Source organism: Cherax quadricarinatus, chromosome 38 (assembly GCF_038502225.1).
Source record: "Cherax quadricarinatus isolate ZL_2023a chromosome 38, ASM3850222v1, whole genome shotgun sequence".
Classification (NCBI taxonomy): Eukaryota; Metazoa; Arthropoda; class Malacostraca; order Decapoda; family Parastacidae; genus Cherax; species Cherax quadricarinatus.
The window spans coordinates 20,213,263-20,237,824 of NC_091329.1; the positions used below are offsets into that span (position 1 = coordinate 20,213,263).

Sequence of the window (24,562 nt, forward strand, 5' to 3'; positions counted from 1 at the left end):
TAGTGGGATGAATTGTAAAGGACCTGCCTAGTATGGGCCAGCAGGCCTCCTGCAGTGTTCCTCCTTTCTTATGTTCTTATGTTCTTATTAAAAAGTTATGTTACATAATGTTCCAGAGAATTTAATAAATTTACATGAAATTAAGAGAATGAAGTTAAGTGGTCATTCTAAGTAACAGGAACTAGCTAATTAGTGTTTTCTGTGAGTAAAAATTAATAAGGGCGTTTATGTTGTAATTTACCAGTGCAGATTCGACTTAGATGTTTGATCTGAGGTAACAACTCAGGGGAGGTTCCTTGATGCCAGGGAGATGCTCTTCATTTAAGGATTTGGACCTGTGCTTCCCCTTCCTTGGATTAGACCCTAATGCCTCCTGTTACTCCAGACACTGTACGATCCCTACGTGTTTGGTGCTCCCCAGAAATATAATAACGTAATAATCATCATATAACTGAAGGAAAGGCAGATCGTGACGTCATGGTAAGTGAAGTATCCTGCAGCATCCAGCTGCTGTTGCTGCTTCATAATACTCTCATTACTGCCTTACTAACACACTGACGTCTTCTTCAGTTTAAATGACCACAATATTTAGATTTTTATGAAGATGCCATCAGTGTGTGAGAGTAGTTGGTTGAACAACTTTTTTTTCCTATAAGTATGTTGAGTGAGGTGGTAGAGGAACGCTGGTTGACACTAACACTCACTCACAGTAAACAACTCTACATCTACTCCAACTCTGTAAGTATTTACACTAACTTGGTTATGTATAAGCACTCTACAGTAACTGTAAATCCCGAAACAATGTTTCTGAGTGCTATAGTACTCAAAGTTCAGTCAAATATACACTGAAACCAGCTAACCCACGACATTTACCTGTATGGTACGTACTGTTATGACTTTTATAGACGAATTTTATAAAATTGCCTTATTCTGCGACTTACTGTAATTTTTACGTATTATTCAAAGCTGAAATTTAGAGAAGGTAAATATATGATTTATACTACGCGTTAGGAGGGCCACACCAGTTACCTCAAAATATACCTAAAAATACTACAAAAATTAACCAGACTTCCTGAACTAATAGGATAATGAGCCGTATTATTCTTTCGGGTTTAGTGCTTAGCTTTATATAATAATAATATTATTACTAATATTATATCATCATCATCCCAGGACTAAGGAATATTATCAGTGATAACTTCACTATCATCATGAAACATTGTACTGCATAACAAATACATTGCAGTTACAACCAGTTTTTACACCTTTCCAAAATCTGTACAAGTACATTAACTACAGGTTCATTGGTGGTGTGAGGCTGTGCATGCTTGTGCATTGGTAGTTTGTGAATGTAGGAAGTAACTAGCTCAGGAGGTTGTACTGTACTTCCTCAATTAATGATAGATCTAGAAACTGAAGCTCAGCTACCACAGCTAGGTATGTAATAGGTCCAGGTAATGTAGGTGAGCTTCCTCAGCTAGGTATGTAATAGGTCCAGGTAATGCAGGTGAGCTTCCTCAGCTAGGTATGTAATAGGTCCAGGTAATGTAGGTGAACTTCCTCAGTTAGGTATGTAGTAGGTTCAGTAAATGTAGATTAATTTCCTCAGCTAGGGATGTAGTAGGTCCATAAGGCAGGAAACATTCAGTCAGCACATTTGTTTACTTTGGTAATATTCGAGTATGCACAGTCAAACATCACCACTGAACCAGCATCCTCTTCTTTACAGCTTTTGGGAAATGGTAAGCCTGTTATAACTGCAATTTTCTTTGTGGTAATATTATGGTTTATGCACATTGATATCGTCGTTTTCAGTACTGCATATATTTTTGTATTTTAAGTTTAAGGGTTTGATTAATTTTATGGAGTATTTTAACTTTTTATACATTTTTTTTTTTTTTGGGTATTCTTGGGTAACTTGTATAACCAGTTTAAGGTAAGAAGCCTAAACACCCTTTCAGATTTTTAACATTTATTTACCCCATTGCATATAGCTGAACAATAAGTTATTTGCAGCATAGAATGAGCTGACATGTACTCTTGTACCAGATATTTCACATTTTTAAAGAGGAGGACAGTCCTGCTAGTTACTTCATTCTGGAATATCCCTGATGATTTGAAAATGAAAATGATGTGTGGTTTACATATTGCAATATATTAATTACAAAAGAAGTCACTAGTGTGCCTAGGCATTTCAGGCAGATTAATCCTAATTATTACTGATTACTCTATATTGACACAGGTTATGGAGCAGTACATTTTAGTGTTCATTATTGCATACTGATATAAAAGTTACGTAATTAAAAAGTTTATCATTAATAAGATTGATAGTAGTGAGGTAGTTCATAACGTATAGCAGTATGTACGTATTACCATTAGTAAATTTAGTAATGGGAATGGTTTTATCTTGGCATGATACACTGTTTCCATAGGAGCTCCTATATTGGCAGAGTACTTCAGATAAACTAGGACTAATTTATTTATTTATTTATTTATTTATTTATTTTATGTTTTTGCAAACAGTACATTGAGATTTTGTATTTACAATAGTGGGTTGCATTGCAAAGAGAGCCTTTATTATGCCTTGGCATTATGGGCCAACTTAACATTATTGGCTCAGTCTACTTAACACTAAGGAGTATATCATAGTTGTACAGTAGGATAATAATTATTTCATAGTTGTACAGTAGAATATTAATTATAAATGAATCAAAATTTGTATAATACAAAGATATATTTATATTCGAATATACTTTTTGAGAAAACAATTATTCAGTTATAAGATAAGATAAGATTTCGTTCGGATTTTTAACCCCGGAGGGTTAGCCACCCAGGATAACCCAAGAAAGTCAGTGCGTCATCGAGGCCTGTCTAACTTATTTCCATTGGGGTCCTTAATCTTGTCCCCCAGGATGCGACCCACACCAGTCGACTAACACCCAGGTACCTATTTGCTGCTAGGTGAACAGGACAACAGGTGTAAGGAAACGTGTCGAAATGTTTCCACCCGCCGGGAATCGAACCCGGGCCCTCCGTGTGTGAAGCGGGAGCTTTAGCCACCAGGCCACCGGGTCAACAATGGATAAAAGGTTCAAATTGATTGTTTCAGTTATGATGTGGGAGGACATAAGTGAGTAAAGTGTGTACTGAGTATTTAGCATTTAGTCTAGGGTGATTAAGTGGCTTTTGAGAAGAGTCTTAAATTAATTTTCAGACTGGGTTACTTTAATATCTTCTGGTAATGAATTCCATATTTTGGGGCCCTTTATGTGCATAGAGTTTTTACACAGTGTGATATGGACACGAGGTATATCAAAAAGAGATCTGTGTCTTGTGTTGTGGTCATGTGTCCTGTTTAGGTTGGTGAGGAGAATTTCGAGTGGAGGGTTTATGTTTGCGTGTATTGTTCTGTGTATGTAGTAGGCACATGAATAAGTATGGGTGTTTTTAATGGTGAGCAGATTCAGACTTTTGAAAATCGGTGGAGTATGCTGGCGGGAGTGGGAATTTGTTATCATTCTTACTGCTGCCTTTTCAATTCAATTCAATTCAAACTTTATTCTCTATAAGTATTACAATGCTGAGTTTACAGAATTTGGTTATTGTGTGGTTTACATGTAGTAAAATAATAATTACAGAGTGTACCACTAGAACGCCTAGCATGGCTAGGCATTTCGGGCAGACTTATATTAAATCTTAGGTTTAAAATGTTACAGAATTATGAGATAAGTTGGTATTATGGCTAAGTGACTAAATACTAGTTGTGAGTTTAGCAATGTGAATGCTTTTGTTTTGGCACTATACATAGTTTCAGTATTGGAGTATCACAGGCCAACTTTTGACTAGTTAAGATTCATTATTTTGAGATTGAGATTGATATTTCTGTTTATGGTCAAATGGGTGAGTGAGTGTAAGTGTGAACCACCAGGTGGTATTTGTATTATTAGTTGACAGGGTGTATCAGGGAGATAAGATATTTTCTGATGGTAGTTTTGAAGGTGATGAATGTGTCTGCAGTTTTGGAATTTTCAGGTAGGGTGTTCTAGATTTTAGGGCCTTTGACATACATTGAATTTTTGTAAAGGTTTAGTCGGACACGGGGAATGTTATAGAGATGTTTGTGTCTGGTGTTGTGCCTGTGGGTTCTGTCACAACTATCAAGAAAGCGTTTTAGGTCAAGGTTAATATTGGAATTTAAGGTCCTGTAGATGTAGATTGCACAGTAGTAAGTGTGGATGTACTGAACAGGGAGTAAGTTTAGATCTATGAAGAGTGAGGGGTGTGTTGCCAGGGATGGGATTTAGTGATTATTCTTACTGTGGCTTTTTGTTGGGTTATTATTGGCTTTAGGTGTGTTGCTGCAGTTGAACCCCAAGCACAGATAGCATAGGTGAGGTATGGATATATAAGTGAATGGTATAGTGTGAGAAGGGCAGTTTGCAGCACGTAGTATTGTATCTTGGAGAGGATCCCAACCGTTTTGGATACTTTTTTGGTTGTGTGTTGGATATGGGTGCTGAAGTTCAGGTTGTTGTCGAGGTATAGGCCTAGGAATTTGCCCTCATTATGCCTGGTAATTAGAGTGTTGTCGATCTTAATGTTAATTTGCGCATCTCCTGCTCTGCTACCAAACATAATGTAGTAGGTTTTGTCAGTGTTAAGCGTAAGTTTATTGGCTGTCATCCAAGTCGATATTTTGATCAGCTCCTCATTAACAATGGTGTTGAGGGTTGCAAGATTAGGGTGAGAGATGGCATAAGTCGTGTCGTCAGCAAAGAGAATGGGGTTCAGGTGTCGAGATACGTTTGGAAGATCATTGATGTATATGAGGAAGAGCAGGGGACCAAGGACACTTCCCTGCGGAACTCCAGTATCAAGTGGCTGTGTTGTTGATGCTGTGTCTTTAATGGTGACATACTGATACCTATTAGTAAGGTAAGATTTGAAATATGCAAGCGCATGGCCTCTTATACCATAATGGTCAAGTTTGTGGAGTAGGATGCCGTGGTCTACTGTGTCAAAAGCTTTTCTTAGGTCAATAAAAATTCCTAGTGGATATTCCTTATTTTCCAATGCTGTGTAAAGCAGATCTAGCATTTTTATAATTGCATCGTTAGTGCTTTTATTTTTCCTGAATCCAAATTGGCAGGGGTTGAGTATGTTTTGTGACGTTATAAATGAATATAGTCTCCTGTGCACGAGTTTCTCAAATATTTTGGATAGCAATGGTAAGTTTGATATTGGCCTATAGTTGTTTAAATCTGTAGGGTCACCACCTTTATGTATTGGTGTAACCCTTGCCGTCTTGAGTAGTTTCGGGAAGGTGCTAGCTTCTAGTGACTTGTTAAAAAGCAATGAGATAGTATGCGAGAGGACATGGGCCACTCTCTTGTACAATAATGGTGGGACATGAGACAGATTCCCTGAGTTATTTTTAAGTGACTTTATAATCTCGGTGACTTCCGTGGGCTCAGTTGGAGCAAGATAGAAGGAATTTGGGAAATTCCCATCTAGGTAGTCCCCGGCATGGGCATTGGTACGTGGGATTTTATTGGCGAGATTAGAACCTATGGTTGAGAAGAAGTCGTTTATCTTGTTAGCTGTGTCGGTGGGTTGCAGTGATGTTTCATTAGGTTTAGTTAGGACAATATTCTTGGTTTATTTCAGTTTGTGGGTCCCTAGAATCTGAGAGAGTGTTTTCCAGGTCTTTTTTATATCTCCTCTTGTGTCAGTGAATCTACTGGAGTAGTATAGTTGTTTGGCTTTCTTTATTACTTTGGTGAGGACTGATGAATAGTGTTTAAGAATATCTTTGTGTATTAAGCCCTGTCTATATTGCTTTTCATAATGGTGTTTCTTATCAATGGATTTGAGAATGGTGCTGGTTAGCCATGGGCAACCAAGCCGTTTGTTTGTGATCTGTTTCGTTTTTATAGGACAATGTTTGTTGTATAGTCGAAGTAGTTTGTTAAGAAAAATGTCTGTCCAGTCGTCAATACCATTGGCCTTGGAGAATTCTGTAGGCCAGCCAACAGTCTCTAGGTCAGCTGGGTTATTAAGGGTTTTAGGTGATTGGATGTTGTTGATCTCCATGCACAAATTCCATATGTAAGATAAGGGTATACGAGTGAATGGTACAGTGCCAGGAGAGCCGATTGTGGAACGTAGTACCTTATCTTTGTTAGTATGCCTACAGTCTTGGAGATTTTCTTGGTGATTAAGATTAATTAGGCAATAACTATTAGGAATTTTATGTTTACAGTTATTTGGGCAAGTGTAAGTGTAAAATAAGGAGAATTACAGATAATGAGAGTAAGTTTACTTTGTTTTGGATGTGTTCATGATACAGAAAATAGCATGTCTGGCTTTCACATAGCTGAAGATGGGGTGTATTAGGGAGATAGTGGCTTTTTTAATGGTGGTTTTGAAAATGCTGGTTGAGTCTGCAGTTCTAGAGATTTTGGGCAGGGAGTTCCAGATTTTAGGCCCTTTTATGTACACTGAGTTTTTGAAGAGATTTAGCTGAACACGAGGAATGTCATAGAGATTTTTGTGTCTGGTATGTATTATGTCTATGGGTCCTGTTGCCACTATCAAAAAAGTGTTTTAGTTCAGGATTAATATTAAAATTCATGGTTTTGTAAATGTAGGTTGCACAGTAGTAGGTGTGAATGTTTTGTACAGCGAATAGGTTTAGGTCTTTGAAGAGGGGGGGGGGGTGTTGTCTAGCATTGGATTGTGTGATAATTCTTACTGGAGCTTTTTGTTGGGTTATTGGCTTTAGGTGGGTTGCTGCTGTTGATCCCCAGGCACAAATAGCGTAGGTGTGGTAGGGATAGATGAATGAATAGTATAGTGTGAGTAGGGCTGATTGGGGTACAAAATAATGCATCTTTGAAAGAATCCCAACTGTTTTGGACACTTTTTTGTTGTGTGTTGGATATGGGTGTTGAATTTCAAGTTGCTGTCAAGGTGCAGACCCAAAAATTTGCCCTCATTATATTTAGCAATAAGAGTGTTGTCAATCACAATGTTCAGTTGGGCATCACCTGTTCTGCTCCCAAACATAATGTAGAAAGTTTTGTCAATATTAAATGTAAGTTTATTGGCAGTCATCCAGGTTGATATTTTTACTAGCTCTTCATTAACGATAGTGTTGAGCGAGGCAAGATTAGGGTGGGAGATGATGTAAGTCGTGTCGTCACCACAGAGAATAGGTCTAAGCTGTTGTGATACGTTTGGAAGATCATTGATGTATAGGAGGAAGAGCAGGGGGCCAAGGATGCTTCCCTGTGGTACTCCAGTATCCAGTGGTCTTGCTGATGAGGTTGTGTCCTTAATAGAGACATACTGATGTCTGTTAGCAAGGTAGGATTTGATATATGTAGTAAGTGCATGGCCTCTTATACCATCATGGTCAAGTTTGTGGAGTAGGATGTTGTGGTCAACTGTATCAAAGCTTTCCTTAGGTCGATAAAGAGTCCTAGTGGATATTAATTTTTTCAAGTGCTCTGTAAAACAGGTCTAGCATTTTTACAATTGTGTCGTTTGTGATTTTGTTTTTCCTGAAGCCAAATTGACAGGGGTTGAGGATGTTTTGCATTGTTATAAAGGAGTATAATTTCTTGTTGTGCAAGAATGGTATATAATACCGACCAGATGAAATTAAGACACATGTGCAACATCTGGGTATCTTTATTGTAGACGTTTCGCCATCCAGTGGCTTTATCAATACAAATTCTAGGACATAGCTTGAAGACAGTAGGACTATATACAGAAGATGAGGTAATCAGTCCCTCAACCTAGGAGTAGGTGCGAAGAGCACCATAGTCGTGGAGATTCTGAAGCAGAAGCAAGGAGCCTGGCGCTTATATAGTAACATCAGGTGTAGCAGACGAGGGCATAGTCACTGGTAGGCGGGATTCCCCAGTGGAAGTAGGTCCTTCCCAAAGAGATGGGTTAGTTGTAGTAGTAGTTGTCGTAATCGTGAAGGTTATGTACATGTCCTCAGAATCAAGATTCCATGATGTTGCAGTGTCTGACAAGTTATGCAAGAATGGTATATAATACCGACCAGATGAAATTAAGACACATGTGCAACATCTGGGTATCTTTATTGTAGACGTTTCGCCACCCAGTGGCTTTATCAATACAAATTCTAGGACATAGCTTGAAGACAGTAGGACTATATACAGAAGATGAGGTAATCAGTCCCTCAACCTAGTTGAGGGACTGATTACCTCATCTTCTGTATATATATAATTCACTTCCATTTATCCTCAATAAACCAATTTCACCTTTTATTGTTATAAATCCCAATTTAACCCTTAAATATAAGAATAACCTATTTATTTATTTATTTATTTATTAACAATTTGAGCACACATACAGAGGTACAAAAAAATACAGATAAGAGCAGCATGCCAAAGCCACTTATACTATGCATAGCATTACGGGCTGGCTTAAAATTAACTTAAGATTAACTAAGCAATGATGAAATCAGTGATAAAACATTAATGTAAACAGATTACTATAAAGCACAAGTGAGTATTACAAAGACAGGTCATATGGTTGCATGCATTGTTGTACATTCAGTCGTATGGAGTATTCTGTTAGGTAGTGTATTTAAAAAATAATAAAGTTAGATTGGGTTTTAGGTTTAACATTTATGTGATATAATTGTGAGAAACATTTAAGATATACAATTTATAAGGTTCAGTTATTCAGTATTTATTTGGTTTTGGGTGAGTAAGTGATCTTTGAGAAGAGACTTGAATTTATAAACAGGTAGTGTTTCTTTTATATTTACAGGTAATGAATTCCAGATTTTAGGGCCTTTTATGTGCATTGAGTTTTTGCATAGTGTGAGATGGACACGAGGAACATCAAAGAGTGATCTGTGCCTTGTGTTATGGTCATGTGTTCTGTTGAGGTTGGCAAGGAGATGTTTGAGGGGAGGGTTAATATCAGAGTTAAGTGTTCTATGTATGTAATAGGTGCAGTAATAAGTATGGATGTTTTGTATGGTGAGTAGGTTTAGTGTATTGAATATTGGTGGAGTGTGCTGCCTGTAGTGAGAATTTGTTATCATTCTAACTGCAGCCTTTTGTTGGGTAATTAGTGGTCTGAGATGGTTAATTGTTGTTGAGCCCCATGCACAAATTCCATAGGTGAGATAGGGGTAAATAAGAGAGTGGTATAGGGCCAGGAGGGCTGACTGTGGAGCATAGTACCGTATCTTCAATAGTATGCCTACAGTCTTGGAAATTTTCTTAGAAATTTGTTGTATATGTGTATGAAATTTGAGTCTATTATCAAGGTGGATTCCTAAGAATTTTCCCTCTGTTAGCTTTGTGATAGGTGATCCGTTTATCATTATGTTAAGAGGGACATCTGTAGCTCTGTTACCAAACTGAATGAAGTAGGTTTTGTCAATGTTTAGTGTAAGTTTGTTAGTCCTCATCCAGGTAGATATTTTCTGTAATTCGGTATTTACAGTATTGGCTAGCGTGACTGGGCTCGGGTGGGAGAAGACGTATGTAGTGTCATCTGCAAATAGTGTGGGTTTGAGTAATTGCGAAGCATTTGGTAGGTCATTTATGTATAGGAGAAAGAGAAGAGGGCCACTAAGAGGACACTAAGCTTTTAAGTCTAACCGCGATTGCTGGCACAAAATTTCATCAAGCTTTTTATTATTTACTAAATCAAATCTTAATCCAATATTTAATCTTCTGTACTGCGAATAACAAAACTACTGTTGTATCATAAATCATCTTTATTTTTTCATTCCCTACTCACTAAGATATGCATGTACACTAACTATAAAATAAAAGTTCAAGCAAGAATCAAACTTTAACCTTCTTCGACCTATTTGAACAAGCAGTTATCTCCAATTCTACATTTAATCTTCTAAGAATACTACTTAAATTAAATATTAATTTACAGCTAGCCCACTATAATTCTAATTCCTACAATAAGTATAGTGCCTGATAAAAAGGACAGTTTTGATAGAACTGCTCATGTAGTTTTGCTACCTATGTTATGAAAACTTATTTTCCTTCACGACTACGACAACTACTACTACAACTAACCCATCTCTTTGGGAAGGACCTACTTCCACTGGGGAATCCCACCTACCAGTGACTATGCCCTCGTCTGCTACACCTGACGTTACTATATAAGCACCAGGCTCCTTGCTTCTGCTTCAGAATCTCCACGACTATGGTGCTCTTCGCACCTACTCCTAGGTTGAGGGACTGATTACCTCATCTTCTGTATATAGTCCTACTGTCTTCAAGCTATGTCCTAGAATGGACTAATCTAATTTACATTATTCCTTATGGGAACAAATTCATTCAGTATCAGCACTCGAACAGCCTTCTGGAATGAACTAAGTTCGTAACTCGAGGTACTACTGTATACCTATCTCCAAAGTGGAGACCTTCAGTCTTGCCCCTCATGGTTGTACAGTGGACCCCCGCTTAACGATCACCTCCAAATGCGACCAATTATGTAAGTGTATTTATGTAAGTGCGTTTGTACGTGTATGTTTGGGGGTCTGAAATGGACTAATCTACTTCACAATATTCCTTATGGGAAAAAATTCGGTCAGTACTGGCACCTGAACATACTACTGGAATGAAAAAAGTTCGTTAACCGGGGGTCCACTGTATTTTCTATGTGAGGTTAGGGGTTAACAGTACAGTGGACCCCCGGATACTGGCAGGTGCAGATACTGGCCAAATCGGATTTCGGCTGCTTTTTTGGCTGAAATTCTATCCTGGATTTTGGCCGGCAACTCGGATATCAGCTGTATTGGACCCCCCATCCGCCTGTCACTCTGCCGCGTGTGTGAGTCAGTCTGGTTGTCTCTCTTGGTGAGCGAGCAACACTACGTGCATTCATCCAAACATTTCGTTATAATCCATTGTTTTTTGTGGTTATTATTGAGTGCGACTGAGAAACAAGCCACCATGGGCCCATAGAAAGTTCCAAGTGCCAGCCCTTTGGTAAAGAAAGTAAGAAACAAGATAGAATTCAAGAAAGAAATTGTGACAAGTACAAAAGTGGTGTATGTGTGCCCCAGGTTGCTAGGATATATGGCAAATCCAAATCAACACTCGCTCTCTGGACAGTTTTTTTTGTGCGACAGGGGTGCAGTGACTCTCAAGCTGGTCCTAGTGCCAATAAAAGACAAAGAAGGGAAGTAACCCTGGATAGGGACTTTATACCTGAAGTCCTTATGGGATTCCCCTTCCAAACAATAATCAGTCCTCCCTCTTTCCTCCTCCCTGTCTTCCATACGCTAACAAGAATCTTCAATAAAGGTAAATGTGATGTTAAATGTTCATTTATCCATTTCATTAGTCGTTTCGTTTAGTTCTCATTGTTTTGTGTATGTATGTAAAACTACATATAGTTCATCTTTAAAATTGTATTGTTTCTTAATATTTTTGGGTGTCTGGAACAGATTAATTGTATTTACATTAATTCTTATGGGAAATATTACTTTGGTTCTTATGGGAAATATTACTTCAGTTTTCGGCCTTTTTGGATTTAGGTCGATCTTCTTGAACGGATTACGGCTGAAATCCGGGGTTCCACTGTAATTGAATTGTAGTCTACTTCTCAATAGTGTTCACACTCCAGATTGCAGTGCTATATGATCCATACAGGCTCAGCATTTGTTTTTAATTTAACACTTACACTTTTGACTCCCCCGAAATTGAAAGCCCCCTTCTTTGTCGGCATTTTTAAAAAATAAGAATTTTTATCTTCCAAAATAGTATAAAATCTTTCTGAAGGTATTGACACCAAATACGGTGGAACCTCAGTACACGAACAGCTCCCTACTCAAACGAAGCTCAGCACTCGACCAAACAAACATGACCTGCTAAAACTTCACTGCAACCTATTTTGTGTTTCTTAGCATTTTACAGTGTTTTTTTATATTTATATAAATAAATCACCATAGGGCCTACAAAGATTAGTGATAACAACCAACCTAAAAGAAAATTGATTGCAAAGAATTTGTTCGATACTCGAACAGATTGGCACTTGAACAGCCTTCTAGAATGAATTATGTTCGAGTGCCGAGGTTCCACTGTATGCAGACCTTAATGTGACACAACATACAAAATATACAGTAATAAAATACAAATTCTCTGAGAGTTATTTATACGGAAATGGATATAAGTAAAGACAGAGACAATACTGTGTAAAATTGTCATTTACAACAGCTGTGTCCTAAAGAAGGAATTTCATCATATTTTACATTATATGGGAGTTAAAAGAAAAAAAGCTGCAACGAGAAGTACAAAGATGGAATTGGATAAAACCAAGAGGATTTCTGGATTTATCATAGTATGCTGATATCAAGAATCACATTAAGGTAAGGAGGTACCTTTTAACAGTAGCTTTGGAGCAGTTGGCAGATAGGGAACCTTCGGAATCTTCAGGCAGCAATTTCCATATTTTAGGGCCTTTTATGCACAATGAGTCTTTCCTGGGTTGAGACAAATGTGGAGGATATCAAAGAATTTTTACATTTTGTATTATGCCTATGAGTTCTCTTGCAGCTCTCCAGGAAGAGCTTTAGTGGTGGGTTCATATTTTAATTGACTGTCATTTATGTATAGCATGTGCAGTAGTACAAGTGAATGTTTTATATGTTGAGCAAGTTTAACCCCTTAACTGTAAGTACATGTAGGTAATGACTGTGTCTGTTGTACTAGCATGCACAATTTTTCATGTCTTCAGGTATGCAAACTGCCAATGTGTTTGACCTCGGCAGAGTTGCTTGGGTTTCCTAAAGCCTCTTCAGGCCTTTGAAAACATCTAAGACCCGGCGGATAACACTGCCCAGCCAGTAGACGAGCAACACGGGTAACACTGCCTGGGCCACTGTCACAATTTCCATTTTATATGTTTCCTTATCTTTTAATCCCAACAATCTAGCATTCACATCTTTTACAGCCCCATCAATAAATGTTTTAAACAACCATGGTGAAATTAAACATCCATGTCTCAGGCCTAGTTTTACTGGAAAAAAAATTCTCTCTCTTCTACCTACCTTGACCTGCTCTAAGTAACCTACCACCTATTCCATACACTTGCAACATCTGCTACAGTGCTTCTCTGTCCACCCTATCATATGTTTAAGGCAACAAAAACTTCCTTACCTTTATCTGAATATTATTAACTTACTTGATTAATGTAAATGCTTGATCTACACATCCCTTACCCATCCTAAAACCTTCTTGTTCTTGATCCTGGGGTTGCAGAGTACTGCTTTACAAGTTCCTTGGAGAGAAACTTTGGTCTATTAATTTGTTATCATGCTTAATATCAATTGATTTATGCAGCCCTTTTGTAATCAGTAGATTATTTAACCTTTATTGTGGGTATTGTATATTGTAGGAATGTATAGGTATACAGAAGTTAGTTAAATTTAATTTAATTTCAGTTGAAAAGATGGCCAATCGCACTATTGCACACAGACGTAAATGGGCGCTAGACTTAGCAGGTCGGAGAGGAGAGCGTGGTAGTGATAATCTGCCTGCACCTCCAGGGTATAGAAGTTCAATTAATCAAGTTCATGCTGAAGCCAACAGACAAGGAGACCCAAACCTTGTCATAAAAAAAGCTTGGGATACTGCACTCAGTCCACTGAAGTCGGTAAGTTTATATGCTTATACTGTATCAGCCATGGACACTATATTTTTTAATACATTACCTGGAGTTTACCTGGAGAGAGTTCCGGGGGTCAACGCCCCCGCGGCCCGGTCTGTGACCAGGCCTCCTGGTGGATCAGAGCCTGATCAACCAGGCTGTTGCTGCTGGCTGCACGCAAACCAGCGTACGAGCCACAGCTCGGCTGGTCAGGAACCGACTTTAGGTGCTTGTCCAGTGCCAGCTTGAAGACTGCCAGGGGTCTGTTGGTAATCCCCCTTATGTATGCTGGGAGGCAGTTGAACAGTCTCGGGCCCCTGACACTTATTGTATGGTCTCTTAACGTGCTAGTGACACCCCTGCTTTTCATTGGGGGGATGTTGCATTGTCTGCCAAGTCTTTTGCTTTCGTAGTGAGTGATTTTCGTGTGCAAGTTCGGTACTAGTCCCTCTAGGATTTTCCAGGTGTATATAATCATGTATCTCTCCCGCCTGCGTTCCAGGGAATACAGTTTTAGGAACCTCAAGCGCTCCCAGTAATTGAGGTGTTTTATCTCCGTTATGCGCGCCGTGAAGGTTTTCTGTACATTTTCTAGGTCAGCAATTTCACCTGCCTTGAAAGGTGCTGTTAGTGTGCAGCAATATTCCAGCCTAGATAGAACAAGTGACCTGAAGAGTGTCATCATGGGCTTGGCCTCCCTAGTTTTGAGGGTTCTCATTATCCATCCTGTCATTTTTCTAGCAGATGCGATTGATACAATGTTATGGTCCTTGAAGGTGAGATCCTCCGACATGATCACTCCCAGGTCTTTGACGTTGGTGTTTCGCTCTATTTTGTGGCCAGAATTTGTTTTGTACTCTGATGAAGATTTAATTTCCTCGTGTTTACCATATCTGAGTAATTGAAATTTCTCATCGTTGAACTTCATATTGTTTTCTGCAGCCCACTGAAAGATTTGGTTGATGTCCGCCTGGAGCCTTGCAGTGTCTGCAATGGAAGACACTGTCATGCAGATTCGGGTGTCATCTGCAAAGGAAGACACGGTGCTGTGGCTGACATCCTTGTCTATGTCGGATATGAGGATGAGGAACAAGATGGGAGCGAGTACTGTGCCTTGTGGAACAGAGCTTTTCACCGTAGCTGCCTCGGACTTTACTCTGTTGACGACTACTCTCTGTGTTCTGTTAGTGAGGAAATTATAGATCCATCGACCGACTTTTCCTGTTATTCCTTTAGCACGCATTTTGTGCGCTATTACGCCATGGTCACACTTATCGAAGGCTTTTGCAAAGTCTGTATATATTACATCTGCATTCTTTTTGTCTTCTAGTGCATTTAGGACCTTATCGTAGTGATCCAATAGTTGAGACAGACAGGAGCGACCTGTTCTAAACCCATGTTGCCCTGGGTAGTGTAACTGATGGGTTTCTAGATGGGTGGTGATCTTGCTTCTTAGGACCCTTTCAAAGATTTTTATGATATGGGATGTTAGTGCTATCGGTCTGTAGTTCTTTGCTGTTGCTTTACTGCCCCCTTTGTGGAGTGGGGCTATGTCTGTTGTTTTTAGTAACTGTGGGACGACCCCCGTGTCCATGCTCCCTCTCCATAGGATGGAAAAGGCTCGTGATAGGGGCTTCTTGCAGTTCTTGATGAACACGGAGTTCCATGAGTCTGGCCCTGGGGCAGAGTGCATGGGCATGTCATTTATCGCCTGTTGGAAGTCATTTGGCGTCAGGATAACATTGGATAGGCTTGTGTTAACCAAATTTTGTGGCTCTCATAAAAAATTCATTTTGATCTTCGACTCTCAGTCTGGTTAGCGGCTTGCTAAAAACTGAGTCATATTGGGACTTGAGTAGCTCACTTATTTCCTTGCTGTCATCTGTGTAGGACCCATCTTGTTTAAGTAGGGGCCCAATACTGGACGTTGTTCTCGACTTTGATTTGGCATAGGAGAAGAAATACTTTATGTTTCTTTCGATTTCATTTATGGCTTTTAGTTCTTCCCGCGATTCCTGACTCCTATAAGATTCCTTTAGCTTAAGTTCGATGCTTGCTATTTCTCTGACCAGTGTCTCCCTACGCATTTGAGATATATTGACCTCTTTTAGCCGCTCTGTTATTCTTTTCCGTCGCCTGTAAAGGGAGCGCCTGTCTCTTTCTATTTTACATCTACTCCTCCTTTTTCTTAGAGGAATAAGCCTTGTGCATACATCGAGTGCCACCAAGTTAATCTGTTCTAGGCATAAGTTGGGGTCTGTGTTGCTTAGTATATCTTCCCAGCTTATATCGGTTAGGACTTGGTTTACTTGGTCCCACTTTATGGTTTTGTTATTGAAGTTGAATTTGGTGAATGCTCCCTCGTGACTAGTCTCATTATGTCAGTCTGGGGCTCCACGCATACATGTCTGAACCTCAATTATGTTGTGATCTGAGTATATTGTTTTTAATATGGTGACATAACTGTGCATATGTGAATTAGAAGAGCAATTCTTACTAAGAGAATTTCTGTTCTATATTTTGCAGTTTTCCATTTTGTCCGCACCCTTGATAATCAGTTGTTAAAAGTATTGTAGATACTTGTTAAAAAAATTATGTAGGTTTGTGGATGATGTTTACTTCACTAGGTAATCACATAGACTACTTAACCTATGGGGACATAGTAGCTACATTTGTTTGATGTCTTGGCTATTGTGGAAGTTTTATTCTGGAGTTGACCTCATGTAGAATCAACCTGAAATCAGATGCTTGCAGAAGCTTTACATTGACTTATATGTAATTGTTTGGTTAAACAGTATTGTTTATTAGTAAATATTCATAGTTCAGTGGTAGAGCATTCGCTTCACAACATAAAGGAAACTGTAAATGGGAAAAATCTTTATCATTAAAAATTTACATAGAGAACATTATAGAACATTCAGTAGAAAGTCACTAATTAATAAAACTTATAATGGGCTTGAATGCAGTGCAAAAGTGAGGCAAGTCATATGGGTAAGTCTCTTATACCTTCTGCCCCTTTTCATTTAGCACTAAATAAAATAGATAACTAGGACCTGTTGTGGGTAGCATTCTTGGGAAACGAAACTCAAATGTATTCATTGGAAATAAGCTATTATGCTCAGCTTTCTTGGGTTATCAACGCTTCAGGGGTAATATTATACTTCTTAATGGATACCATGAAGGTGAAGAAAATGTGGGTGGACCACCAGAGGGGTTCAGGTGTGTGTTTCTGAAGAAAAGAACAATCGGTGGAAGAAAACAAACAAAATACACACTGCTCTCCCTGTGGTAGTTTATTTCACGAGCAGAGACGACAGCCAGGGCTGCCATAAAAAGAAGAATGTTACACAGGTTGGCCATCACTAATCCAGCAATCAGTAATCCAGTTCCATTAGTAATCCGGCACTAATTACGGCTAGCATAATTTCAAATTTTCAAGGCTGCCACACCAACCTGCTGCTACTGTTTGGTGGTGCTACTTGCTGCATAAGTCATTCCAATTCTTTTTTCTCCATTTATTGTTATAACCTGCTCACTTTTAGCCCTAGTGATGGTTCCAATGAATAAAAGAAATGCTTCTCATTGTGTAAAGCACATATACCGTGCATTGTCCATAAAAGATAAAGTGGCTTTGAAGCCACTGTCAGTCACCATGAGCTCAGCTCACTCAGATAAGCTGTGACCAGTAAATTTTGGCCTACATATGAGAGAATAGGTCTATGTGGTAAGAGTGCACTATATATAAAAAATTCTGCAGCATGCAGTGCATAATGAGAAAAAACTGTGACTGTGTTTATGGTGTAAACCCGACTTTGCGGTGTATTTTCGTGTGGTTTATATGGTTGTATTCTTGTTTTCTTGGTCTCATTTAATAAAATGGAAGATGTATTACAGAAATAGATATAATTTTAATTGGTTTAATGCCAGAAAGTACCTTAAAATTGAGCTCAAAGTAGCAGAAATGTTCAATTTTTGCCGATGTTCAAGAGTAAACAAATGACGTCACCGTCCAACTGGCCAACATTATTTATACAATTATTACAATAATGCACTAGTCTGCATAACAGTGAATCTTCTACTTTGTGTAAATAAAAATTCAAAATGGAAAGCAAATATAATTTAAGAGGGGTTTGGAGACATGACTAATGAACAGAGAAAATGTTATTTTAGTACTAGGAATGTTTACATTGTTTATTCTGGACCATCTTTTGAAATTGGCAGCTTTTGAAATTTGTGTGAAATTGGCCAAATTACCGATTTCTGACCACTTTATTGGGTAATTGAAATAGGTGAATGGGCAGTTTCTTGTGCTCAGTCAACAGAATAGAAGGAATACTAGTGAAATAGCTATGAGTTTGGCAGACTGGAACAATGGAATGGGCCAAAAATAGGGCATAAAGTGGGTGAAATCACCAATGTGTAAATATCGCTGTTGGGTTAAGTGTATACTAACCTAACCACTCTGTAATCCAGCAAAATCACTAATCCAGCACCCTACAGGTCCCGATGATGCCAGATTAGTGATAGCCAACCTGTACTAGGAAAGGCTTCAAAAGAAAATAAGATAAAATGAATTGCTAAATGATTCACTGGGTTTAGGGCTTTTTTGTGAGTATACAGTGGAACCTCTATTTGCGAGCACATCCATGTGTGAGTTTTTCCAAATACGAGCAGTTGATGGGTCGATTTTTTGCTTCCATACTCAAGCAAAATTTCCATAAGCGAGCAGACCTCAAGGCAGGTTCCTTGATGCTGGTGAGAGACTCTTGCTCTTGATATAGGAAACTGTATCTTATTTGTTTGTTGGACTATGTTATTGAAACTTGGGCAACGTATGATGGAAAGATGTTTCTTAACTTACACCAAAAATGAAAGAAATCGGACCATAAATAATGGAGTTCACTTCTCAGCAATTAGCCACCCCTTAGTGGTATTTTTGTATGGTTTTTATGGTTGTATTCTCTTTTTTTGGTCTCATTTGATAGAATGGAAGATATATTTCAGAAATAGATATGATTTTGATTGCTTTCACGACGAAAAGTACCTTGAAATTGAGCTCAATGTAGAAGAAATGTTTCATTGCTTGGCTGTGTTTCAAGATCCATTCCAATATGCAGTAGTGAATGGGTTGACATTATTTATACAATTATTGCAATAAGGCATAACAGTAAATCTTATATTTTTTGTGTGAATAAAAATTACAAATTATTTACATTGTAATAATAATAATAATGATAATAATATGAATAATAATAATGATAATTATAATAATACGTATATTAATAATAGTATAATAATACCGTATAATACAATAATAATAATAATAATATACATATAATAATAATGTACTACATAATAATTATAATAGACGGCTTCAAAAGGCCATCACTAGATGGCAGTGTTTACCACAACAGAGGGAGCGGTTGTGGCTGCCTCCACCTGTTACACAATGTCATATTTTATTCATTCTAGAGTATATATCAGGTTTCTATGTTATTTATGTTGTTTATTATTTCATATTAGATGAACTGTGATAGATAAATAAGCCGTAGAGTTGATGATAGCGATATATTCAAGGAGTATTTTGTCCTGTCTCCAGATAAACACTCGTCGGCCGCCGCCTCACATATATAATGACATATTTTATTCATTCTAGAGTATATATCAGGTTTCTATGTTATTTATATTGTTTGTTATGTCATATTAGATGAACTGTGATAGATAAATAAGCCGTAGAATCGATGATAGCAAAATATTCAAGAAGTATTTTGTCCTGTCTCCAGACAAACACTCGTCGGCCACCGCCGCCGCTTCACATATATACAGTAATGACATATTTTATTCATTCTGGAGAATATATCAGGTTTCTTTGTTATTTATATTGTTTGTTATGTCATATTAGATGAACTGTGACAGGTAAATAAGCCGTATAGATGATATTAGCGAAATCATTCAAGAAGTATTTTGTCCGGTCTCCAGACAGACTCTCGTCCACCGCCGACACCGCCCATATCACTACATGAATTACATATTTCGTTCATTTTAGAGTATATATCAGGTTTATATGTTATTTATATTGTTTATTATTCATATTAGATGAAGTGAGATAGATAAATAAGCCGTAGAGTTGACATTAGCGAAATTATTGAAGTACAGTGGACCCCCAGTTCACGTTATTAATCCGTTCCTGAGAGCTCATCATAAAGCAAAATTATTGGAAAGCGAATCAATTTTCCCCATAACAAATAATGGAAATCAAATTAATCCGTGCAAGACACCCAAAAGTATGAAATAAAAAAACTTTTACCACATGAAATATTAAGTTTAATGCAATAGAATAATTACAATAACAATAATAACAATAGAATAATCACAATAGAATAATTGACACTTACCTTTAATGAAGATCTGGTGGTGATTGATGGGATGGGAGGAGGGGAGAGTGTCGAAGTTTTTAATGTTTAGAAGGGGAATCCCCCTCCATTAGGACTTGAGGTAGCAAGTCCTTTTCCAGGGTTACTTCCTTTCTTCTTTTAATGCCACTAGGACCAGCTTCAGAGTCACTGGACTTCTGTCACACAACATATCTGTCCATAGAGGCCTGTACCTCTCGTTCCTTTATGACTTTCCTAAAGTGGTTCACAACATTGTCAGTGTAATAGTCACCAGCATGGCTTGCAATAGCTGTGTTAGGGTGATTTTCATTCATAAAGGTTTGCAGTTCAACCCACTGTGCACACATTTCCTTAATTTTTGAAGTAGGCACAACGGATTCCACAACTGGCATAGGCTTCTCAGGGTTAGCCCCAAACCCTTCAAAATCTTTCTGAATTTTCATACTAATTCTCACCCTTTGGCACTAGAAGCTTTCTTGGGGCCCATGGTGACTTATGTTGCAGAAACAAGCACCAAAAACAGTGATAATATGGATGATATAGAATGTACCGAATGTATCCTTAGACATGTGCACACTGGCTGGCTTGTAAACACTGGCACACCCGGGGCAGTTCAGGCCACACGTGGACACGTCTCGTACGAATCGTATCGCATACCGGGTTTTGTAACGGGAACCGAGGCAAATTTTTTGCAATATAATGCTTCGGATACCGGATTTATCGCATACTGATGACTTCGCGAACGGGGGTCCACTGTACAGTGGACCCTTGACCAACGATGGCATCGTATAACGTTAAATCTGACTACCGATACATTTTAACGCAAAAATTTTGCCTTGACTAGCACTAAAAATCTCGACCAAAGCGATTCGTTCCGTTCAAGACGCGTCCACGTGTGGCCTGAGTGCGCCTCACTTGTCCCATGGGTGCCAGTATTTACAAGCCAGCCACTGCGGTCGCATCCAAACATACAATCGGAACATTTCATATTATCACAGCGTTTTTAGTGATTGCACCTGCAAAGTAAGTCAACATGGGCCTCAAGAAAGCTTCTAGTGCCAACCCTGTGATAAAAAGGGTGAGAATTAGTATGGGAATTAAGAAAGATTTTGAAGGGTTTGGGGCTAACCCTGAGATGCCTATGCCAGTTGTGGAATCCATTGTGCCTACTTCAAAGATTAAGGAAATGTATGCAAAGTGGGTTGAACTGCAAACCTTTATGGATGAAAATCACCCTAACACAGCTATTGCAAGCTGTGCTGGTGACTATTACAATGACAATGTTATGGCCCATTTTAGACAAATCTTAAGGGAACGGGAGGTACAGAGCTCTATGGACAGATATGTTGTGCGACAGAGGTCCAGTGACTCTCAAGCTGGTCTTAGTGGCATTAAAAGAAGGGAAGTAACCCCGGAAAAGGACTCGACACCTCAACTCCTAATGGAAGGGGATTCCCCTTCTAAACACTAACACCATCCACACTCTCCCCTTCTCCCATCCCATCAATCATCACCAGATCTTCAATAAAGGTAAGTGTCATGTAATTGTACATGTCTTCTTCAGTTTGTGTGTATTAAAATTAATATTTCATGTGGTAAAGATTTTTTTTTTCAATACTTTGGGGTGTCAAGAACAGATAAATTTGATTTCCATTATTTCTTACGGGGAAAATTAACTCGACTAATGATAATTTTGACTAACAATGAGCTCTCAGGAATGGATTAATATCGTTGGTCGAGGGTCCACTGTACAGAATTCCACTGGAACGGATTAATTGATATTTCAATTAATTTAAATGAGGAAAATTGACTCTGCAAATGAGCAAATTCAGTTGCAAGCAAGGTCATGGAATTGATTAAACTTGCAAGTAGAGGTTCCAATGTAATTATCAGATAACTGGAGGGGTAGTAGAAAGCAGCTCATTCTCTCACTACCAGTAATAATCATATTTATGTCAACATATCCTGGTTATTTTCAGCCTCCTTGTTGGCATCCTTTATCTTGGGCAAAAGTATCATTGCCTTTTTTTTTTTAATTTATGTACACCTACCATCCGACTTACGACCTGCTCGACATACGACCACTCAACTTACGACCATGTTTTTTATGCCAAATTTCTGGGAAATAAACGACTGTTTGTGTTGTACACAGTGTTTATCCTAAACTTTATGGTATAAAATAGAGTACTAACACCATAAAAAGTAAAGGAAAAATGAAATACCAAAATAAAACAATAAAATAAAATCATTACAAAAGTGTGATATTGATATTCAGTAGTAAGGTTCGACTTGCATCCATTTTGAGTTACGACCGGTTGGTCGGAACCAAGCTTGGTCGTAAGTCGGATGGTACCTGTACTTGTTTATGGAGAAATGTATGCTTTTATAGGTTTATGTAGCCTGACCTAAATTGACTTAAAACAGAGTAAATAGTATTTGTACTTCCTGAAATGCCTTGCATAGTAAGTGGCTTTCTTTAACCCCTTGACTGTCACAGCCCCAAATCCTGAGGCGTCTCGTGGTGTCGAAAAATTTCTGGAAAAAAAAAAAAAAATTTTCTTTAGAAATGATAGAGAATCTTTTCCCGATGGTAATGACACCAAAAGAATGAAATTTGATGAAAACTGACAGAATTATGCTCTTGCGAACTTAGCGATCTCGGTGATATTTACGAATTAGCGATTTCGCCCACTTTGAGCCCTATTTTCCACTAATTCTGTTGCTCCAGTTGACCAAACTCATAGCTATTTCTTTAGAACACCATTTTTTCTATCAATTGAGTACAAGAAACTGCCCATTTACAGATTTAAACTACCCAATAACATGGTCAGAAATTTGCAATTTGGCCAATTTCACAAAAATTTAAAAATATGACAATTTCAAAATAAGGTCTAGAATGAACAGTGAAGATATTCCTGGCTCTAAAATAACATTTTCTTTGTTCATCAGTCACGTCTCCATGCCCCTCTGATATTACTCTTGCTTTTTATTTTGAATTTTTATTCAAACAAAAAATAGAAGATTTACTGTTATGCAGACTACTGCAATATTGTAATAATTGTATAAATAATGTCATCCCATTCATGACTGCATATTAGAATGGCTAGTTGGACATTTATTAGACAACGACATCATTTGTTTACTTTTGAACATTGGCAAAAATCAAACATTTCCCCTACTTTGAGCTCCATTTCCAGGTTCTTTTCTTAGTAAAACCAATCAAAATCACCTCTATTTCTGTAATATGTTTTTCATTATATCAAATGAGACCAAGAAAATGAGAATGCAACCATAAATTCTATACGAAAATAGACCACAAAGTTGGCATTTTAATTAAAAAAAACGGTCGGTTTTTTTTTCTCGTTATGCACAGCGTGCTGCAGGATTTTTTTTTATATGGTGCACACTGACCACTCGGACCCATTCTCTCACATGTGGACCTACCAGCTTTCTTCTGCTTGATTTGAAGCCGCTAGAATTTATGAGTATGTATACATCAAACACGGTGGCTCGTAAGACGTATATATACGACCGAAACAGTCAAAGGGTTAAAGTAGTTCATATATGTAAATTACCCTAATTGTATAATATACCCCACTTCACAGAAATAAAGTTAGTATTGTATGTTTCCATGAAACATTGAAATATTGATAGTTACTTATGAGGAGATTAGCTTGTTAAACTGAGAGTAGGTTGCAGACACTTATGTATACCTGACATGTTAGTAGATTATGCCAAAAAAATTACAAGTGTCTTGAACACTTTGAGTTGAAATCAATTTGAGTGTTGTTTGAAAGTAGCCTTTCTTATATTTCATCTTTTCTTTAAATTATTATTTATCACTAATGTTGAATTTTACAGGTCCCAATGAACTTGTTTTTGATGTTCATGGCAGGAAGCAGTATCAGTATTTTTCCCATCATGATGGTGGGCATGATGCTGTTGCGACCAATCAAGGCACTTTGGGCTACAAATACTACGTTTAAAACAATTGAGGGTACACATGCAGGACTACAAGTAAGTTATATTGGCTGAATGTACTTTTACCTTGTCAGTTTATCATCAATAATGATTTTTGTGTTATGACCTGTAATACTTTGTGTTATTTCATCACCAGTAATGTTTTATAGTGCTATTTCATCATCAGTAATATTTTATAGTGTTAGTGTATTGCCAGTGATGCTTTAGTTTTTTTTTTTTTTCAACATGCTGGTTGTCTCCCACCGAAGCAGGGTGATCCAAAAAAGAAACACTTTCACCATCATTCACATATAAAAACTGTCTTTGCAGAGGCACTCAGATACGACAGTTCACGTGTTGCTCCAAACAGCAAATATCCCAAACCCCTCCTTTAATGTGCAGGCACTGTACTTCCCACCTCCAGGACTACAGTCCGGCTAACCAGTTTCAATGAATCCCTTTACAAAATATTACCCTGCTCACACTCCAACAGCTTGTCAAGTCCCAAAAACTATTCGTCTCCACTCATTCCTATC

At 38.0% G+C, this 24,562-nt stretch overlaps 1 protein-coding gene across 3 annotated transcripts in view; it reads left to right on the forward strand.

Moving 5' to 3' along the window:
* Positions 1 to 300: 300 nt before the first annotated feature.
* Positions 301 to 24,562, forward strand: part of EMC4 (ER membrane protein complex subunit 4) — a 49,387-nt gene continuing 25,125 nt past the window's right edge. Inside the window, exons 1-3 of one of the 3 annotated variants that reach the window (XM_070092146.1) lie at positions 301 to 480; positions 13,466 to 13,677; positions 23,928 to 24,083. In XM_070092146.1, coding sequence (XP_069948247.1) covers positions 13,474 to 13,677; positions 23,928 to 24,083 — 360 coding nt within the window. In that variant the 5' untranslated portion in view covers positions 301 to 480; positions 13,466 to 13,473. The other 2 variants (XM_070092145.1, XM_070092147.1) reach the window with 2 other exon arrangements.